Source organism: Chenopodium album, chromosome 26 (genome assembly GCF_948465745.1).
Source record: "Chenopodium album chromosome 26, dcCheAlbu1.1, whole genome shotgun sequence".
In the NCBI taxonomy this organism is placed as follows: domain Eukaryota; kingdom Viridiplantae; phylum Streptophyta; class Magnoliopsida; order Caryophyllales; family Amaranthaceae; genus Chenopodium; species Chenopodium album.
The window spans coordinates 12,521,772-12,538,798 of record NC_137859.1 but is presented as its reverse complement, the minus strand read 5'-3'; the positions used below and the strand labels follow the sequence as shown (position 1 = coordinate 12,538,798).

The 17,027-nt window shown below is 33.9% G+C and overlaps 2 protein-coding genes across 2 annotated transcripts; both read left to right on the top strand.

The window, feature by feature from the left end:
* Positions 1-4,098: 4,098 nt before the first annotated feature.
* On the top strand, positions 4,099-8,763 carry LOC145618101 (uncharacterized protein OsI_027940-like). The gene is made up of 6 exons (XM_081672889.1): positions 4,099-4,258; positions 5,709-5,895; positions 6,612-6,789; positions 6,875-6,912; positions 6,991-7,069; positions 8,343-8,763. Exons 1-6 carry the CDS (start codon positions 4,254-4,256, stop codon positions 8,441-8,443), a joined length of 588 nt encoding a protein of 195 aa, XP_081529015.1. The 5' UTR covers positions 4,099-4,253; the 3' UTR covers positions 8,444-8,763.
* Positions 8,764-10,841: 2,078 nt separating this feature from the next.
* LOC145617721 (putative U6 snRNA-associated Sm-like protein LSm4) lies at positions 10,842-15,954 on the top strand. Its single transcript, XM_081672464.1, has 8 exons — positions 10,842-11,005; positions 11,138-11,180; positions 11,287-11,328; positions 11,470-11,568; positions 11,657-11,734; positions 15,008-15,044; positions 15,174-15,329; positions 15,545-15,954. The coding sequence occupies exons 2-8, from the start codon at positions 11,178-11,180 to the stop codon at positions 15,562-15,564; spliced, it is 435 nt and encodes a 144-aa protein (XP_081528590.1). The 5' UTR covers positions 10,842-11,005; positions 11,138-11,177; the 3' UTR covers positions 15,565-15,954.
* The last annotated feature ends 1,073 nt before the right edge of the window (positions 15,955-17,027 follow it).

The window sequence follows — 17,027 nt, the reverse complement described above, 5'->3', positions numbered from 1 at the left end:
GAATAGTCGTGAACATGTAAAATTTATGAGGCTTAAGTGTACATATAATGATGTAATTTCTTTGGAAGATGTTACAATATGTAAAGTTTTTTGGCACAACCAAAGATCTTCTGTTAAAGCTACATACTTGCATAATATGCATTTGCATAATTGCATATATAATAACGTAGGAGTTGGAGACAATGTACATAATGACGCAAATTTTTGGAGCTTAAAATGGAGAATTCTAATCAAACATTACTACCATACTTGCATGTTACAAGCCTCGTGAACTTTTTCATCACAAACAACTTTTACATGCTTAGTTGTAAAGATTTGGTTGAAGTTATGGAGGAAAGGCCTTTTGGTTTTTAGTTCATTATTGTTTTTACTTGTTAAAAAACATCTCATATTCTACTCAATTATTGCAGCAACGAACATAAATCAAGTAAAACTAATAAAGAACAGAAGCAAAGAACCATAATAAGGAAGAGATCTTACAAAGTGGTCAAGTTTGCATCTCACAAGTCACAACCTCACAACCAAGAGGTTGTGGGATCAAACCCTACTAGAGACACTTTGAGGTAGGGATTCCCTTACCTTCCCCCCCCCAACCACCACCACTTTTAAAGTGTCTACCCCACTAACTCGGATCAAGAGGATTTGTGATTGGTTTGGAAATAAGGAAGAGATCAAATAGAGAGAAAATGATTTGCTATGGTGTGTTATAATCACCTTATTTTCATTAATCTGAATTTATTAGTTTCATTTTGAATTTGAGTAATCCTTATCATAACTTAATTTTTCCTATACTAAACTTATTTAAACTAATTATTCATGAACTGATGAACTTATCTTAATTTAGCTGAATTTATCTGAACTTACTTAACTTAACTGAACTAATTAGATCTGAAATAAGTGAAAATAAGGTGAACAGAAAATGTCCAAGATATAATAGGGTAATGCAAGGTGGGGTAAAGAATCATAGAATAAGCGATGAGATGAATACAATGTGAACAATCTATAGCCCTTATAAAAGCCCCAACCACCCTTACTGTTTCACATTTAATGTTCCTTATGAACAGGAGATTGACGTTTCTGCCCTCCCCTGCCCTTAGCACCCTTCCCTGATTGACCAGATTACCAGGGCTATTTTGGTCTTTTCAGATTGTCCCATTTCTCTCTCCTGCTTTTGCTCCTCTAAGTCCTCTCATCCTCACTCTTCTCCTAAGCATCCTCAAATTTCTCTCTCTCTCCTCCTTCGAAGCGCACTCTGAGTTCTCCATTGAAGCCTACTTTGAGTTTTCTCTCCTCCATTGAATCAGTTTCTAAGGTATAAGATTTGTCTCACTAATGATTTTGTGAGACCAACACACAAAAAGGAAAGCCCAATCTTTAAAAATGTTTAATCAATTACAATGATATCATTCAAGTACTTACTAATATTTTATTTTTCAAATAATTAACCATGTCATCCAGCCAATTAATCTTATCATCCAGCCTAAACATTAATCAAAGATATCATCTAATTAGTTACTCGTTTTATCCAAACAATTAACTTTATCATCCAAGTAGTTATTAATATCATCCACACAATTAACTATATCATCCAAGTAATTATTGATTTCATCAAAACAACTAATCATATCATCTAATTAGTTACTAATATCATCCAAATTAAATAGTTATAATGATATTATTCAAACAGTTAATCATGTCATCCAACCTAAACACTTAGAGATAGATATCATCCAAATAGTTATTAATATCATTCAAATAATTAACTATGTCATCCATCCAATTAATCATATCATCCACACGGTAACACACCCATGATCTCGTTACAACCGTTAAAACGATATTTTCCTTCTTGGCGCCATAGACTTGTTTGAATTTGCCTTCTAATAATGGACTAAAAGTCGCTTCCTTCCTTGATTATGGGCTTGTTTAATTAGGCTAGATATTACATTCATCATCCATTTAAGGTAATGATTCACTCAGCGCCAGACTTTCTAATATTTATAGTTCAAACATTCAACATTGGGTCAATCCTTTGGTAAACCTCCGTTAACAAGTTAAAGTTAACGAAAGTTAGCAAAATTTAGATTTAGTTATAACAGACGCGTACTCCAAATAAAATAAATTAACTATATTATAATCTATGAGTCTTGTTTGGTTTGTTGACTTTGTTTGACTACAAGTAAAAATATTAAATAGTTAAGACAAATACTGTTAGTGTATTTCGATATGATGTATGTACTCAGCTTTGGTGATGTATGTTTTGTTTGTATATGTTGCTCTTGTTTTGTTTTGGCCCTGTGATGACCTATTTATGGCGAGCAATTGAGGCAATCTAAGACATTTTCAGGTAGAGAAGCATGAAAGCATGTCAAAGGTTTTGTGTGGAAAACTACTTGTGTTTATTTATGATATTTAGAGTTGTAATGTTATTTTACCTCTGTTTCTTTTTAGTTGCAACAAAAGGGTCTTATTTGTGAGATATAAAAATTCATCTGTTTTAACTAAAGGTAACAAAGATAGTACTTATTAGCTCATTTAGTTTGGTTCTACTAACTTATTTGATTATTTATTAGTTTTGTTTTAGGCCTATATGGTCCCACTTTGTATTTGACGTTGGTTTTAATTAAAATTATTTTGACTTTAAGTTAGTTTGAAGTTTTAATTTCGTTTTGAAATGGTTTTAAATTCTTCCACTATGTTTTGATAAAGCCTAAGTTGTTATCACGATGACGGTAATGTTTAAGATTTTTCATACGTATTTAAATAATTTATAGGTTAAATGGAAATTTTAAAAGAATATGAATTTTTTATATTTACAGACTTAGGCCCTGATTACTTCATCTTAAAAAAGATAATATCCTGTAAAAATAATTTCAATTCAGCAAAAATAAGTTCAGTTTAGTAAAAGTAGTAAAAATAAGTAACTCTAAAGAAGAAATATAATAGAAAATCAGTAAAAATAATTTTAGTTTAGTAAAATTAATTTCACTTAAGTAAAAACAATTTCAATTTAGCAAAAATAATTTTAATTTGGTAAAAATAATTTCAATTCAGCAAAAATAAGGTGAAAGGTAAAGTTTTGTGTAGAACGGACTCACGTGAGTCCGGTCATACAAACAAAAAAACAATTGAGAAAAAAAAATCTTAATGGTCAGAAATTAGATAATAATAGTCAGATTTTAAATTATAATGGTCAGAAATTAGATTATAATAGTCAAATATTAGATTATAAATATCAGGTACCATATTATAATTGTCAGAAAATAAGTTAAAAATATCATAATATAGGTTATATGTATCAGAAAATAGATTAAATATATCAGAAAATAAGTTAAATATATCAGAAATTAAATTATAATGGCCATGTATTAATTAAAACCCCTCCTTCTTTCCTCTTTCTCTCTCCTCGACAACCCACCAGGCCACCATTGGTGGGCGTTGAAGAGGGCCAATAGTGAGTTTCGTCCTCGACTCGACGAACTCGGACATTGATTCAGCGAGTCTCGAGAAGTCACTTTGATCTATATGATAAGAGTTCTTGAGATTTTCGACATGGGGCAAAATCACGAAATGAGGCGAATGTGGGGGGAGTGAATTAACCCCAAATAAGCTGAAAGATCGTTGAGAATCCTTGAATTCATGTCACAGAAGAAGAGTTTCTGGGAATTTGGGGAGTCTTTGTTGTTGTGGAGGAAGGATTTAGAGAGAATGGACAGATTTGAGGGTTGGAAGTTGGAAGTTGGAGTTTAGTTTTGTGATAAATTATAACGGCGTCGAAGAAGATGAGGAGAGAGAAAGGACGAGGGAGGGAGAGGATGCGGCCGAGGAGGTGGTCGGTGAGGCGGAGGACGCCGTTGGGTGCGCCGGATTGGAGGTGTTGGGAGTGACAGTGGGTAGGTGATGAGAGTATGCATTATAAACCGGACTCACGTGAAACAGACTCGCACAAAACTTTCTGAAGGTGAAATGAATGGGGTTTTAGGCGTACAAAATACAGAGCACCAATGAGAATTTATCGTAATGCCGATGGGCCTTAAACAAACCAAAAAAGAACCCATGGTCAAGGTCAAGTATAATTGGACCGATGAGTTTCCAAGTTCCAACTGTAGCAGTAAAATCACTCGACATCTTACTACTTTAAAACAAATCACCACATTTCTTTTGTGCTTCTTCTGCAATTCCAACTCATTCTCATTTCTCTCTTACCTCTTCTTCTTCTAGGGTTTTCTACTTTCTCTCTCCTAAACCACAAAATGAGGTATTCTTCCTTTTCTCTCTCCTCTTTTTCGATCTTCGTAATCCTTCAATGCTCAATTTCTTGCTTCAATTTTCTTTGTTTTATGTTTAATTTATGTGTTTGATTTTTCAATTTGGAGAAATGGCGGCGAGTTTTATTTAGGGTTTATCAGCATTTTGAATCGCTTTTTGCAATGTCGCTTTTGAAAAAAATTAAAAATTCCGGCATTATAATTTGAAATCTGCCCTAATTGTAGAACTTGTTGAATTGATTGTGTTTTGAAGTTGTTTTTTGTGATTATTGTTGTTGTAATTTGAAAACCTTAGTTGGGATTTGGGATTAGGGTTTAGGGTTTATCATTTCTGTGTTGCTATATCTGGTTCTTTGTTTTAGCACATTTACTCATGTTTTTGCTGTGTAGCCTGTGTTCTTAATTTTTGTTGAAAGACGATAAATTTAAAGGTGAAAGGCAGGACATTTGGGATTGTCGGATTTTAATTTTATATGTAGTAATCCTTTCCATGGCTATTAGAGATTAAATGTGTAAACCATGTTTTTCGACAATATGTTTCGCTTTGATTTGAGGATCTGTTATGTTAGCATTTGTTATTTACAATATGATGGAACCCTATGTTTTTGTTTTACGGCTCCCCGGAGTTTTAGGCTGTATTACTTGCCACGTTGACTGTGTCTTGCGCCATTTTCGGAATACTGTTTTGTCATAGGTTCTTTTAATCCATCTATAGGGATTGAAAATGAACGTCAACTTGTAGTCCTTAAGTGGAAGATAATTTCTTTTCTATCAGTAATTGTATCGAAGTATAGAATAGGTAGGAGGGGTACACGACTGACCTTTCACACTTTTTGTATGGTGCCAAACAAAGAAGGGGTGTGCTCAAGGTTGCTTTGGTGAATTATTAATTTCTTCGATACACAACTGACCTTTCACACAAGTTCTTGTCTAATTTCTGTCTAGTACTTAAAGTGCTGTGAGTCGTGAGTATGAGAAATAGGCTCTCAGGTAGTCAGGTTAATGGGATTAAGGTATACTGGGTATAGTTTATGATTTTGTATCTAGGACTGAACTTTGGCACTCTGCTTATTTTATGAAGGTATTATTTTCTTGTAATTTGGCTTTGTTGATCTGTTAGCACAAAACTTCTGGTTTCTTTATGAAGATGTGTACTTATTAGTTTACTTCAATCAGAAATGAATTTCCATAAACCCTAGTTGTGCTTAGCTTTCTGTAGTATTTGTAACATTTTGCAACAGTTTTTTTAGCTTCTTGGGCTTGTAAGAGTTGTAATTAAGTATTCCCTCCTCTTAACTTATAAGCAACATTCTCATTTTTTGCCTGCCTGAAAATGATGTTCTACATTTTTTTCTAAACGTGGAAGTGGTCTAAATTTGCATCTTTTCTGATGTGCACTTCTCCTCTGCTAAATGACTTTTTTATTCTTGTTTTATGCAGTCGTCATCCTGAAGTTAAATGGGCCGAGAGGGAAGACAAAGTGTACCTGACTGTGATGCTTCCTGATGCTAAAAACCCGAAGGTTAATCTGGCACCTGAAGGAACCTTTACATTTTCTGCTACCGGTGGAGCTGGCGATAATGTTTATGAACTTACACTAGATCTTTTTGACAAGGTCGATGTAGAGGTAATTTTATGGGTCATGTCTAATCTGACTAAAATGCATTGTGCATTTCTCTCAATTGTGGCCATAGTTAGCTTATTTTAAACTTTTTTTTGAAAAAAAAAATTTTGCTAAGCTTTTTTTATAATCTTTTTCACTCTCTTGTTTCCATTGACTTGGTATGTAGTTGTGAACAGAGTTAGTCTGGCAATGTATCTGTTGCTTTGCCTTAACTCTTACCTTTTTAATGCATTTTTTCTGCACAATATTTCTGTATGGGTTGTACAAACTACAAATTATTTTCTGCACAGTGTTTACATGGTGATGGTGAACACTTGGCCATTTCTTTTTATTTTTTACTTTTTACTAATTAGCCCTTAGGACTTACATCTTCCCAATGGACGTGAAAAAATTCATGGCCCTACAACATAGTGACGTCAGTGCCCATTGAAGAACAAGATTCACATGTTTTTTAATGCTTCTTTGAATAGAAGGTTGTTATAGTACCCTTTACTTAGCCAGATTTGCCTCTTTAAAAAGTTCATATTGGGATAGCTGCATTCTTTGACCATAATTTCAGAGTACTAGGTCACTGGGTCAATTTAGGTTCTGTTTGCTCATTGTGTTCTATGAATATTATTTGGGAGTTAATTATGTTTGGGCAATCATTTCTTTCCTTAATTTGATCTGCTCAGCATTTGTATTTATATATTTGTTTTTTTTTTTAAAATTTATTTTAGGAAAGCAAAATTAGCTATGGAGTCCGAAGCATATTCTGTGTTCTGGAGAAGGCAGAGAAAAAATGGTGGAATAAGCTTCTGCGTGGAGAGGGTAAGCCTCCACATTACGTGAAGGTTGATTGGGACAAGTGGGCAGATGAAGATGATGATGCTGCTGCTGGTGAACCTGGTGGTGCTGGTATGTGTGGTTTCTTCATGTTGTACTTTTCTTAACAGCTTCATGTGGTGACTGTAGCTTATCTAACATGTCTTTGCGTCCTCAGGTCCGGGAGACTTTGATCTTGGTGGAATGGACTTCTCGGTAAGGATGGTTTTTGTTTTAATACAACACATACCCCTGCATTTTGTTTTGGCTTCCTGATTTATTTTAAATTTGCAGAAATTCGGAGATATGGGTGGTGCACTTGGTGGACTTGGTGGTGGTGGTGGTGATGAATTTGAAGACAGTGATGATGATGGTAAGCATATTGATACTATGTTATGAGTACTTTAATTTCTTGTTTCTCACACTGTTAATATTACTATTTACTTCATGCTTCTTGCACTTAATCTCTGAGCTATTGCATTAGAGATATCTCTTTTCTTATTATGTTTTGCCAATATCTCTTTAAATTCAAAGTTGGGCAACATGACAAGGATGGTTTGTAATTTTGTGTAATCAAAGCAACAAAGTAATTAGCAAAAGAATGTGACGTGTACCTTTTTATGTGTGGAGAATGTTTATGCCCAAAGCATTCAGGCGATAACCAATTGTTACTTTATTATTGGACTTTATGCTGTGGCAGTCTGGTGCTCCACTATATCATGTGGTGGTATTGTGCTATTGCTTCGACTACCAAGGTCGTCAGATTTGAGGATTCATAAATTTTATACTTTCCCTTTTATTCTTTCATATTTCAAATCATCATATTATAAAACCAATAAAAATACACTATAGAAATTTCTCAGATTTGAGATTCCTTCCTTTTTTTTTCCCATATGCATGTGTTTGTAGTTTGATGCTCTCGACTTGTAAGTTGAACAGTGAAATCAGTCACTTTGCAAGTATATTTACTGGACAGAGCTGATATAAGTTCCCAACAACTCTAGCACTATGAATTATTATTACAATACCTTTCATGGGGCTATCTTAGCTCTATTATCTCCTGTCTAACTCTCTTTCTTGTTGTTTGTCCATCTTGTTAAGCTGTTGTATACTACCTCTATCTGTAAAGATGAAGCTTTACATTTTTATGCTTGCCAGTGTTTTATAATTGCATTAATATATCTAATTGTGCGTTTTATAAAATTTATAATAAGTTGAAAATTTGAAGATAAATATCTAGATGATACTAACAAGACAACACATCACGATACTTTTTTTTGCTTTGCATTTAAATTCTAATAAATGATGTAAGTGGATTTTGTGAGTAATGCCAAAATTCAAAGTAACATCATTATAATTGGACTAAGTATATGTCAATCTCTGAAAAGGTTTGGACATGGACATCTATGAGAATGCCTCACCTACTGTATCCATATTATAGTGCTATGAATCTATGATGCATTCGCTGTCAGCTGTATCTTGGGCATGCCTGTGAAGAAAGACAAGAACTATGAGATGATACTTTTCATGCTCATACATTTACTTGGTCCATATATCTGTATGCTCATTTGATTTAATATTACCTAGCTGGAGAGACAGGTAACAATTTCTTTGTTAATGATGTTCCATTGTATTCTCCTATGCAGAGGCAGAAGTGTCAAAACCAGAGGAAGGTGCTGAAAGAGAAGGAGATGAGAAGCTGGAGGGAGCAGCTGCTGCAGAGAAGACTGAAGCGTCAAGCGCATAAGGTTGAAAGCAGCCCAGCCACATGATTGGGCCTGCTATTATAGTGGTTTGTGGCGTAGACTGAGCAGTCTCTTCGTCTTTGGAATTGTTTGCTTCTGTATTTTGGGAGTGGGAGTGTGGGACAGATTTTCTGTTAGCGGTCCTTTTCCCAGGAATCTGGCAGCTACAGGCGTACCCAGGCTCATCTGAAGCATTCAAAGTAGGATTTTTAGGCTGTCTAGATATTCGAGTTCTCTTTTTTATGACAGCTGGTTTCGAGACCTTGTTAACTAAATATTTCACATGGATTTTATGGTCAATATGATTATGATTGTCATGTTATGTCTAGGATACTGAAGGTGCTATGGCATTGTTCTTGCACTCTGTGATGCAAGTAAATTCATTTGGTTTCAACTTTCCTCTAAAATAGTAAATTACCAGCTATTGAATTTTGGTTAAATTGGATGTTGAAATGTGAGTCGGGTGAAAGCTTATTCGGAGCATCAACAGTAACCTGTAGTCAGCACTCAGTAGTAATCGAATACGAAGTATATCCTATCATAGCTCCAAGACCAAGTCACTAACTTGATATAAGGTCACAAGACTCTCAGCTCTCACAGCTCTGCTCTTTACATGTTTTATGCTTTGTACTTTTGTTTTTTCAATTGCACCAATTTGAGTTCATGTTTGTCATTTAAAAGTGATGGACATTGATATTACATAATTATTTGAAAATTTTCAAATGAATTAGATAATTATATTTTCTCCATCCAAGAAATATGTTTTCACAGTACAGCCACCTTTATGAACATGAGAATTGTGAACTTTGAAGAAATATTCAGAAAGATTTTAACTTTAAATTTTAAGTATCAAATAATTATCATTTCAAGTATTAGAATGACACTAATATTCCATAAGGAAAAAAAAAATAATAAAAAAAATTAAGTGTTACCGTGTATTTCGCGGTTCTAGCACATGAATTATTCTATTATAATATTCATCTAAAGCAAACATCATCACATATTCACATCAATAATCTAGGTTTAAGTAAATTTATCCCATATGCGGATATGCCTTATTCATCTAAATTAAATTATTTTTCTAAGCTTTAATGTTTTTAACTTAAATTATATACCTCTTATTTTTCATAAAAACCCTCTTATTTTAAGCAATTCATTATTATATTTGTATTTAAAGGTTAATGATTTTTTACTATACTTAATTTATTTTTGGCTGAAATTATTTTTATTGAACTTATATGCTGTATCGTATTTATTTATCGAATCACTAATGATTTAATAACTAATAAATTTTTTTGAAAAAACTAATAATTATTTTTAAAACAAATAACTAACTAGATACACAAAGTATGAATGATTAATATTCCATAATAATAATAAGGAAAATTTGCCAATTGCAGCCATTTAAAATTTGTATTTTGTAAATTGCAGCCATTTTTTTTAAAAAAAAAAAATTGCAAAGTGCAGACCAAAAGTTCTTATAAATTGTAAATTGCAACCCAATTCAACTTTTCCATCGATTGTGTGTCGAAAAGTATTCGATTAATGTTTTAGGGGGGCATTTAATCCTTACGATTCCGAATTGAGCTCAATTAGCAAAAAAATAACCTAAGTGTCTCGTTTTGCGTAACAAAAATGTATCGATTTGTGGGCAACTATTTTTTGCTGTAAAAACGAGGCACTTTCGTTAACTTTTTGCCAATTCCGAGCTCAATGTGGTCCCATAAGAACTAAAATTGCCGCTAAAACCTTAACCGAACATTTTTCTACACGCGAACCAATGATAAAATTGAATTAGGTAGCAATTTACAATTTATAACAACTTTTGGGCTGCAAATTGCATTTTTTTCTTTTAAATGGCTGTAATTTGCAAAATACTAACTTTAAATGGCTGCAATTTGCAATTTTGCCTAATAGTAATAAGGAATAATTGACTCTACCAGTCCTAACTATTGACATTCTCCATTAAAAGTCAACGCAATCGATTAATCATGCCAGTTCCAAAATTTGGGGGGTCCTTTTCAAACAATCGCTAGCTTATAATGACTGGATATATAGGTTAAAACTCTCACGTTTTGAGTGTTTAGTGGTCTGTTAAAATTATCGTTTTAAGTTGAAGTGAATAAAACCTAATGGAAGGGACGGGTGTTTAGACTTTAGAGTGTTGGAGGATTAATTTATTTAACTACGCGTAAGACAAACTAGACACGTGACACTAATAGCCGGTCAAATCGGTTAAAAATATGTTTGAGACGGTTTTGAAAAATACCTCAATAATGGAATTGCTTTAAAGTGGGATTGTTGATATTAATTTTTTCTTAATGCGGATTAATATTTAATAATAATGTTTACAACCCCTAAATACAAACCCTAAATTATGTTGGATTTGGTATCTTGAGAAAATTGAAGTACTAAGCAAGTAGTACTCCCTTGGAATTCGAGTACAAACTACAAAGCCGTGCCTTTCCTCCTCTCCTCACTACATTATTTCCCCCAAATTCAGGATTCAATTGATTTAGGGCACATTCAAACTTTCCCAGAAGTCCAACTCCAGCACTTTCTAGGTATTAATCGCTTTCTTATATACTTTCATTGTTTAATTCTTTCAAATTCTAGTTAATTGTATCTTTGAATCCACAATTCGCTCTCTAAAATTTTGATTGAATTTCAAATTTTGTTCTTGTTAATTGTTGCAGTTCTTTGCTCTTTGATCGATTTATCTAATTCTACTTGAGAATGGTAATTTATCTCTCTCTTTAATTTTAGTTTATTTTCTTATTGTTATGATTTATTATATGTATATATAATTTTTTAAATAATTTAATTTTATGCTTGAAAATTTCAGCTTCCTTTATCATTACTGAAGACTGCGCAAGGCCACCCTATGGTTAGAACGCTTAAATACCCAATTTTTTTGTTGTTTGTTAAATTTTAGTTTTTTTATTTTGTTTTGAATTTTTATGTGAATTTTGGGAATTGGGATATACCCAAAATTGAATTTTTTTTATTTTTATTTTTATTTTTATAGTTGGTGGAATTGAAGAATGGGGAGACATACAATGGGCATTTGGTTAATTGTGATACATGGATGAATATTCATCTTCGTGAAGTCATCTGTACCTCTAAGGTAATTAAGTCTGCCTTTTGATTGATTAGTTTACTTTACTGGAATTTGCGGTTGTGAAAAATATGAGTTCTTTTTACGCGAATTGCAGGATGGAGATAGGTTTTGGAGAATGCCTGAATGTTACATCCGTGGGAATACTATCAAGTATTTACGAGTGCCTGATGAGGTAAGGTTTCGATTCAATTTCATTGGAGAGAGTTGTGTATGTTATACAAGTATAGTGCTTTTTCAATCATACTGATTTGTTAGAATCTTGTCTGTCTCTCTTCTTTCTTTCCTTTTTGTTGGGTTGGGGGGGAAGGTGTTTGAATTGTGTGGTCTGTAGTATAGAGGGATTGACAAACGGTTTGGGACTTAGAAACTCCTAGAAGCACGTTTTTTTCAGTCTGCAATTACAGGACCCAAAGGTTAGTTTGAAATTTTGATACTCGTGTTGACTGTTGAGATCCAAACTTCCAATGATGCAACTTCCATATGAGTCTCAAAAAGTCACTTCACAATCACTGTAATGGTACCCGTCTCCTAATTCAGCATCTTATAGGATGGAATTACGAGTTTTTAAGAGGTTTATTTATCCTCTGAGGGGCTCTCTTATTCTAGTGTGGGTTCTTTTTAGTACTCTTGTTTTCTCATTTAAGCAAATGCATTTAACCAGATCTTTTAATATGCTCAATATTATCTTGAACTCTAATTATGGTGATGGATACAATATTTTTGTATTCAGATCCTGATTAGACATCAATTGTAAAATCATACTCATCTTCCTCCATGCCTATTTTAAATTCTTGGTGACATTTCTTCTATTGTAATGGATGTTTCTCTTATTAGATTTCTATGCTCTTTTAAGAAAATATATTACACAGTCGTATATTCTGCTCTATATTTCTTGAAATCTGATGAGGAGGGTGATGATGTTATTCCATTTAAGTTACACTTGAAGTCAATTTAGAATCAGAAAGACACTTAGTTGTAGGAATAAAATATGTTTTAAATGGTCGATGCAAATCTTGCATCCCATTTGGTGATTTGGTGCCTTCAAAAACTTCAAATGTCATATCTCTCACCTACGTGGAGATTTGCCTCCATGTAGCAGTGGAAGGAGCATTAGAAACTCTGGAATTTTGTTTCAGCTCTCAACTTCTGTTCTAAAAATATCTTAAAATCTACTGTGACAATCTCTTATGAGACGAACACATCTAATATGACATCTGGCTGTGTTTGGAGCTACTGAGCTAGTCTTCTAAATGGAAATGTGTGACAAAATATGTTTACTTTTTATGAAAAGAAATTGTTAGGTTGCAAGATGACTTTACAAAAGGTGGTTGTATTGTTAAAGTGGATTTTATAGTGAGGGATTTTGCCACTTTGATATACACTTCGGTATAAATAAGAATATTTCAGAATTTTGGTGACAGATATTGTACTTCCTCTGAAATGCTCCTTCCAGGATTAAGTTCATAGTAGATTTTGGCGCAATGGTAAATTAGTAATTGTTGATTACAAATCAAACACGTATAATGGCTAAGAGAAAATTAAAAGAGAGGGAGTTTAAGGATGGATACTAACAGCTTGTTTGGACACAGTTTTAAGAAGGAAGGGGAGGGAATGGGTAGGGAGGGGAGGGAAGAGAAGGGGAGAAGAGGGAGGAAGAAATTCACCTCCCTTGTTTTGATAGAGGAGAAAAGGAAGGGGAGGGAAGGGTAGCTGACTTGCATGAGCAAACAAAACCATTCACCAATTTGCCGCAACATTGCACAAACAAAAATATTTCCTCCGTTTTTTATTATTGCACAATAATTTTGGTAGTGGGAAAAATGAAGAGAGAGAAAGATAAAAATATAAAAGTGTCCATGTGATGTAACATAAACTAAATAATAAGCGTGAAAAAGTAAAGGTATGTTGGGTATGAAGAGAGCGAAAGATAAAAATATAAAAGTGTCCATTCACCAATTTGCTTGGTCTAACAACCCTTGTTTTATTTCACGTTTTTCTACTTTTAGCGGAGATCGTATATTGACACTCACACACTTGGAAAAGATGGGGGAAGATAGTGAGTTTAGTTAAGACGAATTAGCCAATTAAGAAAGGTAGAGCTCAACTTTCTCGACGATGGAAGTTGGGAAGAAGTAAAGTGGAGGATATGGATGAAGGAAGGAAAGTGGGAATAATAAAGGCTGTAAGGGAAGCATAAGACCTTTTGATGGATGACCAATTTATAGGGTAATTAGACTAGAAATCTTGTTTTTGTAATATCAATATGAGAAAACCGAAGACCTCTTATTCTTTAATAGTTAGCCTTTGAGTTTAAGGACCATATGGTGATTTGTTTGAAAATTAATTTCCAAAGATTCTAATCTAGGATGAAGACAATAAGGAAAGGGAGGGAAGATACGTAGTGGGTTTTTTTTTTTCTTCTTTTTTCCTGATAGAAATCAAGTGGGTGTCGAGACTCAAGAGGATTCTCTATTGAAGATCCAGAAATCAATTGATGATATATGCTTAAAATTCAAATATTGCAAGTCTAGAAGGTATTTAAAAAATGAATCTTCAGAAAGTTTTTGTATTAGATGGTAAGTTCGTAGATTGGGTAAAAAACTTTTTTAGCACAATACCACGAGTTTGGAAGAAGAGCTTCTTGGCAGTTGGCACCAATCAAAAGAACAAAGGGGATGCTGAAGACCCGTTAAAGAGGGATAAAGCTCATTATTGATCAAGGAAATGTACATGCATTTAGATAACAATTTGGGTTGCCAAGGTAGTCTATCATTGACTCTATAAGGTATGATGGAGTACTATAAAACAAAGAAGAAGGATTTGCACATTTGATTGGGGGGGGGGGGGGGGGGGGGTGAGGGATGGGGGGTGCCTGATCAGCTGGGGTTTTTGGGCTCAACTAATTTAAGGGGAGGTTACGGTGAAGGATTGAAAAGTAATTGAAGCAAATGCTTTGAAATATAGAGGAGATAATTTCGTTTGCTGTGTACCTCCAATTAGATGCCCCTTATATGTTACCAATCTTACAATGCCTCTGTATTGATGACTAAACTTCATAATTACTCTTGCTTTCTGCTTCGATTATATTGAAGTAGCTCCATTCATAGTTGAATAATATATTGTACTTCCTCTGTTTGTTTTTAGTTGACACATTTTTACTTTGGCACTATTCACACTCTTTTTTTACCGTGTTTTGTAATTTGCACATTGTAAAAATTACAATCATGTGGGGCTTTGGTAGATTCATCTCAATTTACGATTTCCAAATATCAAACTTTTTATTAATTTTGCTAAACGATAATTAAAGATATTAATGTTTGAATTTGTTCATTGGCAAATGTGATTGAAGAAAGTGTCAACTAAAAACAAACGAAGGAAGTACCTTTTTGCGGAATCTTGTTTTCGATGAGCTGTCTAATTTAGTTGTGGTGCTTTTGCTTTTCAGGTCATTGATAAAGTCCAGGAGGAGAAGAGCCGCACAGGTATTAGTCTGTTATGTTTTAATTGTAATAGGCTATACAATTTTTATTATTTAATTGCGGAATTGAAAATTTATTAGGGAATAATCTTCCTTTGCATTGGTTCTTAATTCATGCATTTGTTCTTTCCAGATAGGAAGCCTCCTGGTGTAGGGCGTGGTAGAGGAAGAGGTAGAGAAGATGGTCCTGGCCGGCAGTTGAAAGGCATTGGACGCGGTATGGATGATGGAGGTAAAGGTGCTGGAGGCAGAGGTCGGGGTGGTCCTAGTGGGAAGCCTGGAGGGAAAGGTATGATTTGTTTCTTTTAAATTCTTCTATTAAGAATCTAGTTTCCAATTAGAAGAATTTTAGCCCTTGGAAAATGTTACTGCATATTTGGTTTGTTGGTATACAATACTGATCCAAGTTTATAGAAGCCACCTCCCCCAGCCCAATGTTATATATTATGAGAATGGTGTGCCACTGAAAATTCTAATTTAGATCATCCTTGTGTTTTGTGGCAGTTGGAGGCCGTGGTAGATGAATTGCAGCTGGATTTTGTGCTGAGCTACTTGTTACGGTGGTGTATGGCTGGTTTTGATGCATTAGCCACCCTTTTTGGAATTAAGTTCGTTTTGTCTAAACAGGATAATCAGTGTGTGCAAGGTGGTGATTAGAAATATTAAGTTTGTGGATTCTACTAGTATGATAATGTAATGTATCTTTTGGTAGGTTGTACAACAGTTTGAGTTGCCCCTTAATTCTCTGTGGTTGAATTGTCATTTTGGTTCCCTTAGTGTTCAACCTGGTCATTGTGATTTGTGAAGGCCAAAAGCCAGTGATATATCTACAGCACTTGTAGCATAGTTCTTTGGTTATTGGTGGCAAATAGCAAACATAGCCATCATTTATAAAAACTAATTTCATTTGACAAGTGTGAGTTTATACTGCATAATTGATTATCATAATTAATCTGTTGGATAGTTGTTTTTTATTGGCCAAGAGCTTGGTTCTGGTTTATATTCAGGCACATGTTTCAGACTTTCAGTAAAGGCCATCTATTAACACTCATATTTACTTTTTAAAATTGGTAGGTGTACAAAATTAAAATACTAGTATGTTTTTAAAATTTATTTTCTAAAGGCAAATAGGCAATATAAAGGGCACCAGTTAAGCAGTCTATCCTCTACTTCCAAGCAAATATAATTAGTGAAGCTCGAACTTGTGGTGAGTTTCTCCTAACGTCAAGCATGCTTGGTTAAGGACCATAATTTCTTAACAAAACTTAACCTCAAAAAAGTAATTGTTACTTTTTGTATACAAGTTAATCACTCGATTTTAAACCTTTTTCTACAATCTCCTTAACCAAGGTTCAAGGTTTTTCTCATCTCCAATTATCCATTTCCTAACATACGTGCAAAATTAAGTAAATTAAGGGCCTGTTCATATTTACTGAGCTGAACTGAACTGATTGGAGCTGAACTGAACTGAACAGATTGGAACTGAACTGAATTGAATTAAGCTGAAATGAATATTTTATGTGAGAGGGAAATTAAGAGCTGAACTGAACTGAACTGATTGGAGCTGAACTGAACTGAAATTAAGTAAATATGAACAGGCCCTAAGTGCCTGTTTGGTTGTAGTTCTCCTTAATTTCCTAGCATTGTCAGATTTGCACGGGTGAGGAAGCTGATAAGTAACTTTACATAATCGACTTCCCACCAAAAGTAGGGTTCAGACTTTTTGAGAGAAGTGAATTTGTTGCACAAAACAAATAATTTACAGTCGTTAGATCTTAAAATGTTACTGTCACTAAAAAAATGAATGTGCATTAAGCAATAAGCATAGTGCATGCAATTATTCTTTATCTTGATTAAATGAACGCTTTTACTTTCCACGGAAATGGACTTGGAGTAAAGGCAGATGAAGATCTTTCTTAAAACCATTAATCTGTTTCCCCCAGAGGTCCTTGTATTTTTGTGATTGTAAGTAGCCTGATATGCAGAG